The sequence below is a fragment of the Amphibalanus amphitrite genome, unplaced genomic scaffold, assembly GCF_019059575.1.
Source record: "Amphibalanus amphitrite isolate SeventyFive unplaced genomic scaffold, NRLGWU_Aamphi_draft 001563F_arrow, whole genome shotgun sequence".
NCBI lineage: Eukaryota > Metazoa > Arthropoda > Thecostraca > Balanomorpha > Balanidae > Amphibalanus > Amphibalanus amphitrite.
Genome location: NW_024883056.1, coordinates 45,358 through 65,832, shown reverse-complemented (window position 1 = coordinate 65,832; position 20,475 = coordinate 45,358). Strand labels below are relative to the sequence as shown.

Genomic DNA, 20,475 nt, shown 5'->3' with positions numbered 1-20,475 from the left:
ACAGAATGATGTTCCACTCCTCAGAAGCTATCAGTTGACCAGAGCGCTAAGTTGTGCCGTTTATCACGCAATTAAGCGTGTCGATTTTGAGCGTTGGGACAAAGCTATAATTTGTGAACTCAGACCGTGTGATGCGGCACAGCCTACCACTCCAGGCAAAAAATTGCCTGCGAAAAGTGGAACATCATTCTGTAGTCGACTATACTACAACCTGTAGTGAGCACAGTACAACCTGTAGTGAGCACACAGTACAACCTGTAGCGGTCACACCGGCCCCGGTCGCCGAGCGGGGCCGCTGTGACCGGCCCCGCTCGGCGCAGATGGCGCTGTGATCGGCCCCACTCGGCGCAGATGCGCTGTGATCGGCCGTCAGCACGTCCCGACGTCCTGCTGGTGGGTATTTCTCTCGACGCATTCTGACTAAAGAAAAGAAACCTAATGTCCATTAAATCAATAGCATATTATAGTTCGTTTTTTTTATAAGTTTGCCCCTCACTGTAAACGTCTTTTTGAACACAGTACGATAATTGCCAGCTGAATTACTGAGAAAACTGGTTGGCGCACATTGTATTGGAGATATGAATAATATTTTCAAAATAAGTTTTGAACACCGACGATGTAACGTTAATGTTAAACGCCGCGCAATTTATTACTTAATTCAGACATAACTCCTGAGAAGTCGTCCATCACTGTGGAGCTGTAGGTATGGGCAAATGCGAGCTATGAGTCTGCGAAATAGTAAACAAATTTGAGAAAATTGATCGTCTGTGAAATCTGGTGAAATCAATGTGCGCCAACCAGTTTTCTCAGTAATTCAGCTAGCAATTCCCGTGCTATGTTCAAAAAGACGTTTACAGTGAGGGACAAACTTAACCCTCGCCAGCACAGGGGGGGGGGGGGGTTGATGCAACCCCCCTAAGGTTTTTCGCGAATAACTCGCGTAAAAAGCGGCCGATCGCGACGAAACTTTCGATACCCTCGCATTAATCAACTTTACACCCACCCTCAAAATTTCATGACCCTGACCCAAATGACCTTTGACCTGTGACCTCTTTTCCGAGACCATGTTTGGCCGGAATCGCGATTCGACGTATGTCGGCTCATATGATTTCAGGTATTGAAACGTTGAGTTGAGCATTGTTGATAAGATTATCAGGAGTATGAAAAATAACCTCTTGCTCATATCTGAAGGAATTAAAAAATTAAAGACCAATATATATTCGGGCGTGGCCCTTCCTCAGTGGTACAGTGTTACAATGGAACAAGAGAGACGTACGTGACACACATGAGACTAAATACATTATTTTGAATAAAATCACTCACAGATATTTAGCATGCGCTTCCAAAATAGGTGTCGATCTAGATTTACTTGGCAGGAAAATGAATCGTTGCATGAAACATAAATGAATACAGTTCGATATGATAGGGATACGCTTGGTCTAGACCTTGTTATACATATTGCCAACATTTACACATATTACGTCGCAAGCTTCCACAAATCAGCGTCTTGTTCACAGTACATATGAGTATGATACCTATTCAACATACTACCACACTATAACATTGATCGTATAACATTGCTAAGTAGTACATTCGACATCAGTCTAACAGACATTAGACAGCGGTCCCTGTTAGGCTTGTGCTAGTTCGTATGTATGAGTGAGTGACTGTGTGTGTGCATGTAGGTGTGAGTAGGTGTTTGTGTTTGTGAGCAGCTGTGTTTGTGTGTGTGTGGGGGTGTGTGTGTGTGTGTGTGTGTGTGTGTGTGTTTGTGTGTGCAGTGTATATGTAAACGATGATTGTGATGATTGAAAGATGAATGAATGGATAAAAGAAAGAATAAATAATAGAAGGGTGAAATACTGTGAAAACGGTTTGTGAGTGATGGTGTCAAATGATGTGATCTAGTCTAAATGTAAGTCCTGCCTGTCGTGATCTAATGACGTCTATAGCTCTGAGTATGGTACTGGCTTGATGAGCGTCCAAGATGATGACATAGTGTTAAGTGTGGGGCGATGATTGCGAATTTCGATGGACTCGGCGATCTTCAGCTCCGCTACGTCTTTGCAGATTTGAAGAATTGAAATGGAGAGGGCATCGTGGCTAGGTTCTACGCTACAGTGACAAGTCATTAAGTGTTCTCCAAAAGGGGTGTTTCTTGTGTGGTTTTTGGCGTCACGTAGAAGCTCGTTAAAACGGAGCCTAACACTCCTTTTACTTTCACCTATGTACGTGGCTTTTTGCTTGCAGAGGTTGCAGACGATCTGATAGACTACGTTTTTAACGTGGCATCTACCTTTGAGTCCAGCCAGACAGCAGTGACATTTTTTGTTCCCTGCTGGACACGGTGGCTTTTCTAGAGCTGAGTTAGTGAGTTTCTGAGAGAGAGTGGGGCCGCTTTGCCATGCTATACGCATGGACAGCTTTGACTTTTTCACGATGGATTCAATTTTTCTAGAGAGGTTGTCATCTATGAAGGGAAGAGTGACGTACGTGATGTCACAAGGGCTTTTAGATAGTTTTTGTGCCGGGCTCATCTTACCATTGTCACGCGTTTGGGCTTTGCTGTTAGTTGCTGTTTGCTGTTAGTTGCTGCTATAGCCTATAACCGACGACAAACGTTGATCCAAACAATAACAAATGCTGAAAAGCTTGCAAGGACTAGAGAGAAATCAAAATTCCTTATCAACTGTCGCAGAGAGAACGTCTTTCCGAAGTTTCTCACCCGCAAGATTGGCACACTATCGGACATCTTTCCAAACAACAGGCAAGTTAATTCCATGCACAACAACTTCTTGAAGAAAGTTCTTAACGAGGCCATTCGTGTCACATTTAGAACTGAAGCCTTTCTGGTAAGGGAACAAAAACGTTTAGCTAGTATGAGACAGCTAGAAAAGCACCCACTTACCGACACCATTGAAGAAAGAGCAGCAATTATATATCTGGAGACGACAAACCAAAACAACAGAACCCTGCAGAAGAAACTCCAAGATCTATTGCAGCCGGACGGTAGAGAAGCCAGTCACAGGGACCGTAGACTTCCAGAAACACAAGAAGCACGACTGGGGGAACACGTAGAGCGACCTGCACACCACGACAGTCGAGAGACGGACGGGTTGCTGCAAGCTGTAGGAAGCAATCTTACCTTACCACGAGCAGCGCTGCAGTATCACATCAACCCCAGCAACGCAACAAAGCAGACGATCGAGAGGGAGACGAAGACGAGAAATGATCAAGAGGAGACCGTTGCAGCTGACCAAGTGACCCAGCTAGCGAGCGCCCCTGGGAACCGTTCGACAGATGAGCCTTCAGACAACCTGGACGACCTAGAGGACTACAACCGACGCATCACGAGCTACTCCGCTCAAGATGGAAACCAGGTACAGTCAACTGCATCACTGCCTACGCTATGCGACGTAAATGACGCACCTGTAGCATCTAATACCGTATCACCGAGTGCTGAGGAATCCACGGAGACAACCTTAGCTGGGGAGGTACCTACTATGAGGGGGGAGGATTGGTTCAATGCAGTATCTTGTACCCGAGATATCGGGTGTTTATGTACTTATGATAGAAGCCTACTTAGTGAGAGCGATGGCTATGAAATGTGGTTCGATGCCAGGTATTGCGTATGTACCGACGCCCAGCACTCAAAGTGTACTATGACCCCACCTAGCGATTCTAACCTTAGGCATAGGCAGGCTTTGTCGAACTCGGACACGGCTCTGAACGGACCCACACCAGTCAGCAACACACAAACAGAGGGTAACACGTTACGTTCAACTGTAGGCCCGGAGAAAGTCCTTAACTTGACTGGTCAGAATCTACCCGAAAACCTCTCGAATATTCTAAGTAATGGTCCCAATTTTGCCTTATCTCGCAATATCTGCAAAAAGGTGTTGTACAACGTAGAAAAGGGCTTAGAAAGAGGAGCTTTCGCACTTCGTTGGAAGCTAGATCTTCTATCAAGACGACACGTACAACAGGAACAATCACACAAAGACAATGAACAACCAGCACACCACCAACAACGGCAACAGCACCAACAGCAGCCTCAACAGCAACAGCAACAGCCACAGCAGCACACACACACAAACAACCCCGACAACAACGATGCCAATGACAGTGACCAAAACAGCCAACCTAGCATCAAACCACTAAACTTAGCACCAAGATTTAGTGATACAGATACCAGAATGGCACCAACCTCAGACACAGGCACAGAACGTGCACTCAGGGCACTCAAACAAAAGGTCATGAATTGCTTCAAAAACCATCGTACCACGAACAAACCTAACCACTCAAAAGAAGATTTAGACGCTATAGATGTTATTCGTTCGGATCCAGAAATGATTACAAAACGCTCTGATAAAGGCAAAGGATTTGTGCTTATGCGTAAGGAAACTTATGTTCAAAAAGCACAAACCATCACTTCCCAGTATGAGCAGATTCCCAAGAATCCCACGCCCCGACTTGAAGCTGAGACAAAAAGAATCATTTCGACAAACCTAACAGGTAAAGTCAGTGACAAAGTCGTCAACGCGATAAAGCCCTCCTCTTCTAGGACTGCTGAGTTATACGGTTTACCAAAGAGCCACAAGCCCGGTATGCCCCTCAGACCTATAGTTTCAGCCTGTGGTGACCCCTTGGATAAACTGACATGGTTTTTGGAACGGCTCATCACTCAGCTTCTGATATTCGTCCCAGCTCATTTGAAAAACACCTACGAATTTCTCAACCGCTTAACCCTATTAGTGGCAGGGGGGGGGTTGTTTTTATCCACCCCTCAGGTTTTTCGGGAATATCTCCGAAACCGCTGAAGCTACGATGCTGAAATTTTCCGACTTTTCCTAAAACTAAATTGGGCACATTTCCTGAAAATTTCAAGTTCATAACTTTACCAGGGGCGGCTCCAGAGCACTGGGAATTGGGGGTCCTATTCGTGAAGCGAGTCATTTGGGCGAAGATCACGATGCTGCACCAGTTTTACGAACAGTGAATGAAAGGTATCATGTGATAACATATACAAAGTTATTGTGCATCCTCTTTTGACACGTTTTTGCTATAATAGGCGGATCCAGGCGTCCAAAAAGGGGGGTTATTTTTTACCTCCCAACATAGGTGCCCTGACACCGCCTATGCATGACCAATACAATTTTAGTCGTTCTCTCATAAGAAAATTGTAACATAACAAGACCATTGCCACCCTTTTTAGAAACAGTACCAACAAAAACCTAATTTTCTATACTTTTTGTGTACCCCCAATCTCAATGATCTGTATCCGCCTATGATTTTTGAAAATGCATATTTTTAGGATCCATGTGAATTCCTGGTTCATTCTTTATCGATCGGCAAAAGTTGCGTTAAGATTGGTTCAGAAACCTGGCCGTGATAAACAGTCTAAAATGTATCTGCAATTTGCCCGTTTTTACCCCCCTCTACCCCCTATTGACATTTTTTAATTTTATTTTTTTTTTAGAAATGTAGATCTCGTTGAGCCAAATCGAATGCCGTTTGAATTTTGAAAATCGGCCGGTTAGATCTCGAGATATCAAGGGGGGGGGTCGTAAACAGCCCCCCCCCCCTGCCACTAATATGGGGTAGCCAGGAGCCTGCCACTAATAGCTGGTTAAATGAATCCTTCCCTAAGCAGGTGCCAGCCGGTTCGATTCTATTCACAGTTGACGTAGCGAACCTCTACGGAAACATTCCCATAAGCGAAGCGATAGATTTCACGATGAAGCTAATCTCAAAACACAAAGAAAAGATAGACCTTTTAGACCTTAGCCTACCCATCATAGAAAACCTCCTAAAGCACTGCTTGACCAACAACTACCTGAGATTCGGACAACGTTACTTCAAACAAACCCATGGGATCGCCATGGGCAGCCGCGTGGCTCCCCCCTTGGCCATTATCTTCATGGACGCGGTAGAAAGCATGATCCTCTCCTCTGCCAATTTACAACCAGCCCTTTATGTAAGGTATATTGATGACATTTTCGGAGTATGGACGCACGGGCCTGATGCTCTAGACGCCTTCCTCGATCACCTCAACAACTTCCATCCCTCGCTTAAGTTTTCTATTGAACGCAGCGACCGATCTGACAAAAAACAAATTCCCTTCCTAGACACCATGATAACGCTAGAAAAAAATAGCTCTTTGACAACTGAACTCTACATAAAACCCACGGCCTCTCCCATCATCCTTCCATTCACATCAGCCCATCCCTTCCAAACCAAAAGATCGGTACTCTACTCCCAACTTCTAAGAGCTAAGCGTCTTGGAAGTTCGACACCAGCCCAGGAACGCGGCATGAACAGAATTGAATCGCTGTTCATGTCTAACGGCTACCCCACTAAGCTCATCAGAAAAACAAAATTCTCAGTAAAAACTAACAGCAAAGCCCAAACGCGTGACAATGGTAAGATGAGCCCGGCACAAAAACTATCTAAAAGCCCTTGTGACATCACGTACGTCACTCTTCCCTTCATAGATGACAACCTCTCTAGAAAAATTGAATCCATCGTGAAAAAGTCAAAGCTGTCCATGCGTATAGCATGGCAAAGCGGCCCCACTCTCTCTCAGAAACTCACTAACTCAGCTCTAGAAAAGCCACCGTGTCCAGCAGGGAACAAAAAATGTCACTGCTGTCTGGCTGGACTCAAAGGTAGATGCCACGTTAAAAACGTAGTCTATCAGATCGTCTGCAACCTCTGCAAGCAAAAAGCCACGTACATAGGTGAAAGTAAAAGGAGTGTTAGGCTCCGTTTTAACGAGCATCTACGTGACGCCAAAAACCACACAAGAAACACCCCTTTTGGAGAACACTTCATGACTTGTCACTGTAGCGTAGAACCTAGCCACGATGCCCTCTCCATTTCAATTCTTCAAATCTGCAAAGACGTAGCGGAGCTGAAGATCGCCGAGTCCATCGAAATTCGCAATCATCGCCCCACACTTAACACTATGTCATCATCTTGGACGCTCATCAAGCCAGTACTATACTCAGAGCTATAGACGTCATTAGATCACGACAGGCAGGACTTACATTTAGACTAGATCACATCATTTGACACCATCACTCACAAACCGTTTTCACAGTATTTCACCCTTCTATTATTCATTCTTTCTTTTATCCATTCATTCATCTTTCAATCATCACAATCATCGTTTACATATACACTGCACACACAAACACACACACACACCCACCCCCCCACACACACACAAACACAGCTGCTCACAAACACAAACACCTACTCACACCTACATGCACACACACAGTCACTCACTCATACATACGAACTAGCACAAGCCTAACAGGGACCGCTGTCTAATGTCTGTTAGACTGATGTCGAATGTACTACTTAGCAATGTTATACGATCAATGTTATAGTGTGGTAGTATGTTGAATAGGTATCATACTCATATGTACTGTGAACAAGACGCTGATTTGTGGAAGCTTGCGACGTAATATGTGTAAATGTTGGCAATATGTATAACAAGGTCTAGACCAAGCGTATCCCTATCATATCGAACTGTATTCATTTATGTTTCATGCAACGATTCATTTTCCTGCCAAGTAAATCTAGATCGACACCTATTTTGGAAGCGCATGCTAAATATCTGTGAGTTATTTTATTCAAAATAATGTATTTAGTCTCATGTGTGTCACGTACGTCTCTCTTGTTCCATTGTAACACTGTACCACTGAGGAAGGGCCACGCCCGAATATATATTGGTCTTTAATTTTTTAATTCCTTCAGATATGAGCAAGAGGTTATTTTTCATACTCCTGATAAAGGTATGTCGGCTCGCATTAGCCGCGCGTTTGCAAGCTTTTCGTGGTTTCAAACGTTCAAACATGTGATTTGATGTTGCTCCCATACATTAGGGTGGGTGTCACGGCGGACGAGGCCCGCCAGCCTCGTCTGTCGAGACGCTCGGCTCGTCTGTCGAGACGCTGGGCTCGGCTCGTCTGTCGAGACGCTCGGCTCCTCGTCTGTCGAGACGCTCGGCTCGTCTCGTCTGTCGAGACGCTCGGCTCGTCTCGTCTGTCGAGACGCTCGGCTCGTCTGTCGAGACGCTCGGGTCGGCTCGTCTGCCGAGACGCTCGGCTCGTCTGTCGAGACGCTCGGCTCGTCTGTCGAGACGCTCGGCTCGGGTCGTCTGTCGAGACGCTCGGCTCGGCTCGTCTGTCGAGACGCTCGGCTCGTCTGTCGAGACGCTCGGCTCGTCTGTCGAGACGCTCGGCTCGTCTGTCGAGACGCTCGGCTCGTCTGTCGAGACGCTCGGCTCGACTCGTCTGTCGAGACGCTCGGCTCGACTCGTCTGTCGAGACGCTCGGCTCGTCTGTCGAGACGCTCGGCTCGTCGTCTGTCGAGACGCTCGGCTCGTCTGTCGAGACCCTCGGCTCGGCTCGTCTGTCGAGACGCTCGGCTCGGCTCGTCTGTCGAGACGCTCGGCTCGTCTGTCGAGACGCTCGGCTCGTCTGTCGAGACGCTCGGCTCGTCTGTCGAGACGCTCGGCTCGTCTGTCGAGACGCTCGGCTCGTCTGTCGAGACGCTCGGCTCGTCTGTCGAGACGCTCGGCTCGTCTGTCGAGACGCTCGGCTCGTCTGTCGAGACGCTCGGCTCGTCTGTCGATACGCTCGGCTCGTCTGTCGAGACGCTCGGCTCGTCTGTCGAGACGCTCGGCTCGGGTCGTCTGTCGAGACGCTCGGCTCGGGTCGTCTGTCGAGACGCTCGGCTCGTCTGTCGAGACGCTCGGCTCGTCTGTCGAGACGCTCGGCTCGTCGTCTGTCGAGACGCTCGGCTCGTCTGTCGAGACGCTCGGCTCTGCTCGTCTGTCGAGACGCTCGGCTCGGCTCGTCTGTCGAGACGCTCGGCTCGTCCCCGGGGACCAGCTGCAGCACGCCGGGTGCGGCGCGTAAGGCTGGAAGTCGGCTCTCGCCGCAGATAATACGCCGCCCGGGATTAGCGAGAGCTGCCGTCAATGAGGACAAATGCGCTTATTTTGCGTAGAGCCAGCAGCTTCAGCCCACTGACGCGCACTGAGAGGCTCAACGCTCAGTAGCACGGCTGATGGAGACAAGCTGCACTCTGCAGTGTGTTTCACTTCCATTCAACCTCGACACACGCATAGGCGGCGGAACGGGGAGGGCACCGGGGCACCGTGCCCTTCTTTGATTTTGGTATTTTAACATTAGCTCTATGGGTGTTGCATGGAAAGAATGGGACCAAAAGTCGGCGGTGCCCCCCCCCCCTTAATTGAAGGTGTTCCGCCGCTACTGGACACACGGTACTGTCATTCGTCGAAGAATAGTAAAAAAAAACATAATTTTTTCTTAGCTTTCTAAATCAGGAAGCAGGGGAGCTTCCTATACAGTTGGTGGGGCGGGTGCCCCACCAACTTGGTATTTTGCCCCACCAATAAGCGTTTTGCCCCACCAACTTTAGCTGATTTCTAAGACTTTGTTGCTTTGCAAACTAATCTTTTTTCGCATTGAATAGCTTTGGAATGTCTGTTTGATGCAAAATAATATGTCTGTAATGATAGGAATTGATTCAGTGTGGCATTTTATTCAACTTTATAATCGGACATTGTGGGTTTGACGACTTTTTGCCCACCAACTTCCCTGGAAAAGCTCCACCCATGTCAGGAGGACATGAGAAAACGACATATTAGCCAAAACTTCCATGTATAAATGCTATATGAAACTTATGTATGGATATGCAATATGAGCAAATTGTACATACATGTACAGGTTTACTTTTACAGGAAAAGTTGAGAGGGGGAATACAGGGTGTCTCAAAAGTTCGTTGACACATTTCCCATGCCAATAAAGCATATAAGGACCGGCCAAAAATATAAGGTTTTGGTGTCTGTGTGTACACTAGACAAATATGCATGCTTTGACAAATAATTCGGAAGTTTGAAAACCAACGCTTTGTTTTATCTCCAAAATATTTGCCCATACCGATTGATTTTCGTCGCTCCGTCAGCCGCCGGAGGCTGATAGAAGGTTACCAGCTTTCAAGGTCTTGTAGGGGAATCCCCTGCAGTTTCCGCGTCGGATTTAGGTTTGACGAGCCCCCCGGCAATATCCGCTTCTCCCTGAAAGCCGACAGCTTGTATCGACACCATCCGTGAGTATTTTGTAGGTCTTCTCTGCCGCTAACTCCTTCATGAATGACTGGCGCCGACCTCCCAAGCACCATTCTCCTTTTCAAAACAACCCCATTCCTGAACAAATGGGAAGTGCCAGGGGCAAAATTTTCGCAGCATATCGTAGCAGAATGTGTCGGCCATCTGTTATTTTGCAAATTTTGTAAATCCCAAACGCTTGTCATTCCCCATGCCAAGACCTTCGCTGGGTTGCGGAGTGTTTTCCTCAGGAGAGGTTCTGCTTTGTAAACGGCCAAAACCTGTCCATCGTGCGGTTTTGTCGGAATTTTGTGTCTAAAAGAAAGCTATTTGCTCCAGATCTGTCTCTTGAAACTTTGTAAGATAAAACTTTACATTAATTGACACTTTTGGAGGGTCATTTGTCCTGGGTATTGACGATTTTCGTTGATTATTTCCCCAAAAATTTAGCGTTGTAGATATCGTAAACAATTTTAAACGATATTTTGTCTTTATTTTATGATGACCTTCAATTTTTGAAACTGGGTAACCTCTGTCTGTGAGCTTCTTGTCAGTTTTACAGAGAGAGCGAGAGAAAGAAAGAGAGAGAGAGAGGGATAGAGAGAGAGAGAGAGAAAGAGAGAGAGAGAGAGAGAGAGAGAGAGAGAGAGAGAGAGAGAGAGAGAGAGAGAGAGAGAGAGAGAGAGAGAGAGAGAGAGAGAGAGAGAGAGAGAGAGAGAGGAGGAAGGGAGGGAGGGAGAGGGAGAGGGATAAGGAAAGAGTGGGATAGGGGGAGGGAGAGAGCGATAAGAGGGATAGTGGTTTCTATGGAGGATAAAAAGTCCGGCCTAAGCCCGCATTCTTTTTGTGCCTTGGCAGAATGGCCAGCACGGATATTGGCATTAGAGTTGCAAAATTTTCCCAATGGGCTGCTACCGGCACCGCCCCGCCCCACAAAAATTTTCTGGGATACCGGCATGCTACCACGCCACAAGCAAAAAAACCGCCAAATTACCGGCATACTAAAAAACCTGCATTCTTGTTTCTGGCTTATCCTTACATGAGATGCCACATTTTGGCAATTTCAGTAACCGCCCCACCCAGCAGCCACCCATTGTCCAACTAAAACTACCAGCATTACTAGTTGGTTGTGCTTTTGCAACATGAATGAGTATTCTTCCTTTGATAAACCACAGTAATTCTTGACAATTCCAATTAGAGCCAAACCTGTGAAATGCTGAGGTTCATGTGTTACCCCTACCCTTAGCAATGGAACTTCTACCACAACATGTATTTTGCAGTGGCTAAGATTGCTGTTAATACAATTCAATAGCCTCTTAAGTGTCCAAAGTTTGAATCAAATGCTGATAACTTTTTGGTGGAAAATCAAAAATACCGGCATGCTACCGGCAAGACATGCCAGATACCACGAAAAAAACCTGCGGTAGTGAAAAATTACCGGCATGCCGGTAGTGCGGTAGGGAAATTTTGCAACTCTAATTGGCATCTCCATCAGTGTGCCATCGCAGGATTACTAGTCGACGACCAAAGACAAATGACGTCTGCAACGTTTGACAGACACTACTTGAGCCCTGCTTATGGTACAGCTGCCTTCTGAAAGGAACCATTCGGGTACGGGCAGGGTAACAGCCAACTCCAATAACATTTATCGCATTTGCGCGTATTTCCCCATTAAGCTCTGATTTCATGTATACAGATAATGCCTACATCGACTAAATTTTTATCCATTTTGTTTTATATGAATTCCATTTGGCATGACTTCTTCAGTTCTTCTTAACAATTTCCTACCAAAAAAGAGCTGTTGAAAAGTTTCAAGACAATTACAAAACAGTGAGAGACCTTACTGAATAATTTTACATTACCAGCCTGCCGCAGGGGACCGGGTGTAGCGGTTTCAGCGGGAGCCAGTTCCACCCTCACACTGAGAAAACAGTGTCCCGATTTTCGGGCTCAGAGACCAGTTTTCGGGCTAATGTACCATATTCAAAACAGACAGCACATTTCGAGAATACTTTCTGAGCTAGCGCCACATGGGCTCATACGATCCCTTAAATCGGTATCATTGATCGCAGAAACAGAGCTCAGTCAGTACCCATTATCGGTGTCAAGCTCTAAAACTAGTCTCACTATGATACCAGTTTTCAGCCTGATCCCCATTTTCGAGCTCACCTGATTCCAGTTTGAGGGCTCAAATTGTGTGGTGAAGCCAATATTAGGGCTCACGTCATCGCTTTTCGGGGCTTTGGTAAAAGCTGGATTGCGTCAGCTGGCTGGCCAGCTGGCGACGCACGAAAGGTATTTAATTTTAGATATACCTAAGCGCGGTAGTAGGATGGACATAAATATTTCAAATGGCTTTAAATGAAAAATTGATTGGTAAATATTCATTCTTTTATATCTAGCATTGATATGTAAGAAGCTCTGCTAGCGCCACCATACGGCGCCAGCTGGCAAAAAATCCAGTTAATACCAGAGCCCGCTTTTCGTCCGATGCAGCCCCTCCTCCCCCCTCCCCCGTGTCCAGCAGCTGCGAATAAGACGAAGCCGCGGACAAACTTTTTTTTTTGCTCGGCCAGCCTAGCGCCAGTCTCGAGCGGTGGGACAGTTAACCGGCAATTTTGGCCGGGATGCAAAAGTTACGTTAAACCGGTTTATGTTAACCCGGGAGCAAATAACAACGTGGGAGCCTATCTTAGGTGTGGCAAAGCTAACGGATTACTTACTTGTTGCCGAGGTGCCCAAAGAAGGTACTGGAACCGAAAACACAACATTGGTTCATGTATTTATTAACATTCATACACACAGTCATACTTGTGCAAGGTGTCAGTGTTCGGTTGTGGGGTGTAATAGCCAGGGAAAAAGTTCTATGAACTGAAAAACCCGGCGCCTATTACTTCGCAACATGGTTGTGTATTCAACATGAACTGCAAGGAGTGCAGACGACATTGCCTGTGCTAACTTAACGTCTCACGGGCAGCGCCGCGCTCTGACACCTTGGTCCCAGAAGCGGCGGCGTTTCTGACCGCAAATCGCCGGAGAGCCGGTCGACGCCGTTGAGGGGACTGAGCAGGCCGCTGCCAGCTCCACCTTCACGTCCGCGCGGCGCAGCTCGGTGTGCGGCGGCGGCTCATCGCGCGGGCCGCACCCGTCCGTCCGCTGCACGAGCCGCTTTTCGATCCGACAGCGCAACACCGGCACGCCATTGTGCTGGCTGAGCGGCGGCAGCGGCACGTAGGCAACAAAACAGTAGAAATCGATGGGCCTGGATCGGCGTTGCCAGCAACGCCGGCAGCGGCGCGGCGGGAGGCGCCAGTGCCGCCGTCGGGGACGTGTGCCCTTCGCTGCGCTCATTCGAGTTGGCCGGCCGGCCGCGCGGCGTAGTCCTTTTGACACGGTGCGAGAAGAGCCGGATGAAGGTGGACTTTTTATTGGCGTTGCTGGTGCTCACGCCGCCGGCGTCCAGTTTGGGCGGCAAGTCCGAGTACCAGGAGTCGGACAAGTCCCGCGCGAACGCCGCCAGCCGGTCGTCGTCACTGCTGGCGGCGGCCCGCCGACGGCGCTGCCTCAGAATCGGACGAGTCGGTGGTACTGAGCACCTCGCGGGACGGGTAGCTGGGAGTGGGCCGGCCGCGGCCCCTGCCAGGCCGCGCCACCTTCACCGGCGCAGCCGCCTTCAAACTGCCCTTGCTGGGCGGCGGGTTGGTCGGCGGAGGCGGCAGCGGTGCCTCGACGTCAGTCCGAGTCGCTGTCACTGGGCGGCCGCCGCGGAGACGGCTTCTGTTTGACCCGCAGCCGGCCTGGGCCGGCTCGGCGCCCTCGGCCGGCGGCGCGCGCCGTTTCGAGCGTTTCACCTTTTCACTGTTACTCTCGCCTGGTCCTCAGCGTCGAGCGGCTCGGCGCTGTTCGGTTTCATGTGGCCCATGCTGCTGGGAAACTCGGGTGGGGACAGCTTTCTGACTGGAGTGCCGTCGAAGATGGAGGAGACGGGGGTGCTCGCAGAGTCCTTGCCCAATGCCCATGATAGAGCCGAGGCTCCACTGGACGCCCAGCTTAATCGGGCTATCGCCGCCCTCCTTCTATGGTGGATTCTTCGGCCCCCTTCAGCCACTAGGGCCATCATATACTCCCAGATGGCGGCACCTAGGGGATGAGGGGGGGGGTGTCTGGGCCACTTGTCCACCTCGTGGCGTCGCCAGCGACGCCTGCGAGTCGGAGCAAATGATTATGGGGTCTTCCTCGAAGGACGGGTGCTTCAGGAGATGTTGCTTTGCCGTTTTGGGCGCCACCATCTCAGATCGGTAAATGGAGCAAATCCTCCCCGCCGCCTCCCGCAGTACCAATGTTGTACTGTCTGGGTGCTCGGTGAGGACCCCAGCGCCGCCTTCCTATTACTCCCCCGGTCGCAGACCCGTCGACCCAGGCCCACGTCGCACGCTGGGGGAGCGCTCCCAGTCACGCCTCCGCAGCACTCCTCCTCGCTGTCGCGGACGCCCCGATCGGCAGCAGGTCCAGGTGGACCGTGACGCCGTCTGTTGGCGTCTACGGGGGCAGTCTCGTGGATAAGCGCGCCTCGGCGGGCAGCGCCACTCCAGTGGTCCCACACCGCTCCCCCGCGCTCTCTCCAGCCGGTCACTGACTTCAGTCACGGTTGGGGGGGGGGGCTTCCGCCACGACGCGGCGGGTCCTCCGACGGGAGGGAGAGCGCCTTCGCCAGTAGGCGCGATGCCAGCGCATCCCTCCTCATCTCTCCATCGGCACGACGCCCGCCTCGGCCCTCACGGCGAGTCTTGGAGCATGGAAATCGGGCAGCCAGTGATGACTCATGCCACCATCAGCATCTCCGCCTCCAGGACGCCAAGATGTGTGGCCGCAGCCGCAGGCAGCCACGCCGACCCCGCTGCCCGCATGCCCAAGTAGTCTCGAATCGCTGACACCTCTCCTGAAACAAGAGTGGTGTCGTAAACTTAAACCCCTTGCTGGAGCCCGCCAGCCGCGACAACACCGCCACACCAATTTTTGTGACCCCGGAACTTCCGTCCCGAGCCTTATTTCACGGCACGATGCTACAGTGCGCTACACGTATTGTGGTATTCAGCTTCCATGGAAACATCAACTAATTTGGACGCTCAAACATGGGAGTCAGGAGTGGTTAAGGCCCAGAGCGTTCTGTCTGGTTTATAAAACCTTGGCCAGCAGATGTAAACGTGCTTTTTGTATAAGTGGCTTAATTTTGACGCAAAAGGGCACTAACCTTCGGCGCAAATAATGCAGAAATTTCAGCGCAAATTGCAAAATAGCTTGCGCCGAACTTCGGCGCATGACGGCTTCACGGGCGTCCGGCGTACCATATGGATGTTTTCCAGTTTGGGCTGCAGGTTTTAGCTCTAGGTTTTAGACTGTAGGTTTTGGGTTGGGTTGGGCTGGGCTGGGCTGGGCTGGGCTGGGCTGGGCTGGGCTGGGCTGGGCTGGGTTGGGCTGGGCTGGGCTGGTTGGGGTGGTTGGGTTGGGTTGGATTAGGTTAGGTAAGTTTAGGTTAGTTTAGTTTAGGATAGATATGAATACCTATTTTTTGTAAGTTGAATTATTTTTTTCATTTTGTAGCATCATATGCCTTCCATCTTTGAACTGCCATATTCAAGCACCAGAATAAGTATGGACTTGAACCTTTTCCAGTCTGGATGCCTGTATGGAAGTTGTGCAAAATCATGCAGTTGAAGGTATTGTAACCACAAATAAGAGCTCATGACTCAAGTCTCAACTTGTCCATAATTGGTTATCTTGATGTATACTTGTAGACCCTTCCTCTTACTTGGCACACAGGCATGGTGTCACAGTGTTCTAAAATTGGATTTCAATTGGGTGTCCCAATAAAAAAAATATGAAGACAAAATGAGATAGATTTAGTCTTTCCGCAAAACTGCATAATGCCATTTTTACCTCAGATTTTGTCAGAACCTTCACAGGATCTGAAATGAAATGATGTAGAGTAGATGCATCAACTGTCAAGTCATGCGTAACCTGGCAGCTGGCTGTTGAATCAAACTTTTGACATATTTTTTAGCAAAGATGAAATAAAGCCACTTGTCATATTTTTAGGATGAAAACATTTTCCCCATCATGTGTGGTTATTCACCTAAAATTCTGAAACATGGAACACTGTCATACCAGCATTCCATCATGTCAACCAGCATTCCGCAGCATGTTAGCAGAAGCAGCAGCATGTTATAAGTATATGAAAGATCCAAATAGGTTGTAGGTTGGTAGGTATTGGTACTAAGTTTAACTTAATAGGTTAGTAGGCAAGGTTAGGATTAATTTTAGTTGAGCATCAAGATAACCATTACGAACAAGTAACAAAATCCTTACCTACCCTTGAAAGCATTGCTTCAATCACATCATCACGAAGAACCAGACAAAATTTTTGCACATTCTTACACTATTTGACATCCTGAATCCAGATATGATGCTTTCATGTGGCGCAAATACAAGAAAAACGAATAATCAAACCCGTGCGTATTCGTATCAACGGCGCCACAATTGTAGATCAGACCTTTTCTGAACAAATGCCACCACAATTTTAATTGATAAGGGATTAAAATGGCATGAGCATCAACATCTTGATTTTTTCTAAAAGATAGCGATAACTGATAACTAATAACTTACCATTCATTTTGAAATCACGGCGGTAGGTACACCAACACATGGCACTGAAAACAGCAAAAGACGGAATGGCGGAATGTCGTATGGAGCCCTAAAACGCAGCTCGAATTGAGCCCGAAAAGGAAGACGAACTGATGCCGCTTTCGGGGCTAATGTACTTTGAGCCCGAAAAGGGCGCCTAACTGATCCCGATTTTAAAATCATACAGATTTGAGCCCTGTTTTGGCACTCATATGAGCCCTTATTCAAAAATGTTCTCAAAGTGTTTTCTGAGTGCAGCGGCGCCACCCTCAGCAGTCTCAGCTGAGCAGTCCAAACAGACTGCCGGCGCTGAGCGCCACCCTCAGCACTCAGCAGTCTCAGCAGCGGTCTTAGCAGCAACCCAAATTGACTGCCAGTGGCCTGAGCGTCGACTCGGCGGCTGTAGACTCAGGGGCTGTCGACTCGGCTGCTGTCGACTCAGGGGCTGTCGACTCGGCGGCTGTCGACTCGGCTGCTGTCGACTCAGGGGCTGTCAACTCGGCGGCTGTCGACTCGGCTGCTGTCGACTCGGGGGCTGTCGACTCGGCGCTACCCAGTGGCAGTTGCTGCTGCCGCGGTCGCCCCAGCTGGTGGGTTCGCGGGGGCTCGTCCTCATGGCCCATTGAACAGTGAGCACTCTGCCTGGCTGGGAGGGTCAACAGCCAACTGACCTCGTCTGCGGTGCGCCTGTTCAAACGCTCTTGACATTGGTTTGGCGTGGGCGGGCCAAACACTGGGCCAGCGGCTGGGAGCGGCGCGACTCGGTCCAGCCGGCTGGGCTAGCAGCGGAGCACCCCGCGCAGCCGGCCCGGCGCCCGACCGGACCACCACCGGACCACCAGCTACGGCCGGCGCCCGACCGGACCACCAGCTACGGTCCGGCGCCCGACCGGACCACCACCGGACCACCAGCTACGGCCGGCGCCCGACCGGACCATCAGCTACGGCCGGCGCCCAGCCACGGCCCGGCGCCCGACCGGACCACCAGCTACGGCCGGCGCCCGACCGGACCACCACCGGACCACCAGCTACGGCCGGCGCCCGACCGGACCACCAGCTACGGCCCGGCGCCCGACCGGACCACCACCGGACCACCAGCTACGGCCGGCGCCCGACCGGACCATCAGCTACGGCCGGCGCCCAGCTACGGCCGGCGCCCGACCGGACCACCAGCTACGGCCGGCGCCCGACCGGACCACCAGCTACGGCCGGCGCCCGACCGGACCACCAGCTACGGCCGGCGCCCGACCGGACCACCAGCTACGCCCGGCGCCCGACCGGACCACCAGCTACGCCCGGCGCCCGACCGGACCACCAGCTACGGCCGGCGCCCGACCGGACCACCAGCTACGCCCGGCGCCCGACCGGACCACCAGCTACGGCCGGCGCCCGACCGGACCACCAGCTACGCCCGGCGCCCGACCGGACCACCAGCTACGGCCGTCGCCCGACCGGACCACCAGCTACGGCCGGCGCTACGGCCGGACCACCAGCTACGGCCGGCGCCCGACCGGACCACCAGCTACGGTCGGCGCCCGACCGGACTACCAGCTACGGCCGGCGCCCGACCGGACCACCAGCTACGGCCCGGCCCGACCGGACCACCAGCTACGGCCGGCCCCCGACCGGACCATCAGCTACGGCCGGCGCCCGACCGGACCACCACCGGACCACCAGCTATGGCCGGCGCCCAGCTACGGCCCGGCGCCCGACCGGACCACCACCGGACCACCAGCTACGGCCGGCGCCCGACCGACCACCAGCTACGGCCGGCCCCCGACCGACCACCAGCTACGGCCCGGCGCCCGACCGGACCACCAGCTACGGCCGGCGCCCGACCGGACCACCAGCTACGGCCGGCGCCCGACTGGACCACCAGCTACGCCCGGCGCCCAGCCACGGCCCGGCGCCCGACCGGACCACCAGCTACGGCCGGCGCCCGACCGGACAACCAGCTACGGCCGGCGCCCAGCCACGGCCCGGCGCCCGACCGGACCACCAGCTACGGCCGGCGCCCGACCGGACCACCAGCTACGGCCGGCGCCCGACCGGACCACCAGCTACGGCCGGCGCCCGACCGGACCACCAGCTACGGCCGGCGCCCGACCGGACCACCAGCTACGGCCCGGCCCGACCGGACCACCAGCTACGGCCGGCGCCCGACCGGACCACCAGCTACGCCCGGCGCCCGACCGACCACCAGCTACGGCCGGACCACCAGCTACGGCCCGGCGCCCGACCGGACCACCAGCTACGGCCGGCGCCCGACCGGACCACCAGCTACGGCCGGCGCCCGACCGGACCACCAGCTACGGCCGGCGCCCGACCGGACCACCACCGGACCACCAGCTACGGCCGGCGCCCGACCCGACCACCAGCTACGGCCCGGCGCCCGACCGGACCACCAGCTACGGCGCTCCACCAGGACCAGCGATCCTCCGTAGAGTGTCCGTCACAGGTTCCTAGAATTTCTGGAGGTGATGGGCTTAATTTCAAGGGCAAGCCAGACATTCCAGACAGGCAGGTATTCGGTAGGTGATGGGGGCACTGTCAATGAGAATCACTTACCTACCTATGTTGACTGTTACGTGATTGTTGTTTGTTGGCCGTTAGGGTAAAGAAAGAATAGGTAGGTAATGAAAGTAAGAACTGAGCATCATCATTAGGAAAATGAAGATTAAAAATGTCAATCCAGATTATCATGTTTACAAAGGAATACCCGCAGTACCTAGAGTTTTCTCTTTTTATATTCATTAGATCCGAATGATCAAATTATGAAGTCAATTGATTGCCTTAATCTTTACTGGAAGTGTGAGCAACATGCAAAGGTAAAAGTACCTTCGTTCTTAGCTAGTTAGCGGCACACGCCACGGTGCAATGTTTTGGCTGCTTCTGCAAATATTGATGAAAGCGCGTGAAGCACAGATCATCTAGAAAGCAGTGCTTTTACTTACTTTCCTGAAATGTTAGAATGCCAGTGAGCTTCGAAAGTGACTTTGGTCAAGTGTTATCGATGGTTTAGGTTCAATAATTAATTTAATAACTATTAGGCGTTAGCAAAGTGTTTTTTAAGGACCCCGAGTTCTCGCACATTTATGCAAAAGCTGTCTGAGATCAGTAGGTACATACATACCTTTGTCTTGACAGGCAAGAAAACAGCCCTTTCAGTATTTACCAATCATGTTCTTCCGTGGCGTGCTAGATACCGCTTGTCGCTAGATGGCCGAGCTAGGCGTTGCCCCCCCCCCCCAGCGGGGCGTGAAATATATGTGTCATGGAGTGGCGCGGGTCAGGAGCAGAGCGGTTCACCGCCGCGCCGCGCCGGGGCCGGGAGAGGAGCTCCGTGCAGACCAGCACCCTCACCGAGCGGTAGCGCCGCGGACGACGAGGCCGTACCGTGCTGCGGCGATCCTGTCGAGATCGGGCCGCGCCATGTTTAATGCATGAGCCCTTCCTCCGGATGCAGGCAGGAGCAGCGGCGTGGCCATGAGCCCTGTCCCATCGGCCGGCAGCGGGCCACGGGCGGCGGTAAGGCGCCGGTAGACATAGTGGACAGTGGACAGAGGACAAAGTGGACACTGGACAGTGGACAATGGTGGACAGTGGATATAGCGGACATAGCGGACTTGGCTGGCATAGTGGATAGT

At 51.4% G+C, this 20,475-nt stretch overlaps 1 protein-coding gene across 1 annotated transcript; it reads left to right on the top strand.

The window, feature by feature from the left end:
* Positions 1-1,256: 1,256 nt before the first annotated feature.
* On the top strand, positions 1,257-19,272 carry LOC122373863 (basic proline-rich protein-like). The gene is made up of 3 exons (XM_043352252.1): positions 1,257-1,272; positions 3,301-3,380; positions 17,671-19,272. Exons 1-3 carry the CDS (start codon positions 1,257-1,259, stop codon positions 19,270-19,272), a joined length of 1,698 nt encoding a protein of 565 aa, XP_043208187.1.
* The last annotated feature ends 1,203 nt before the right edge of the window (positions 19,273-20,475 follow it).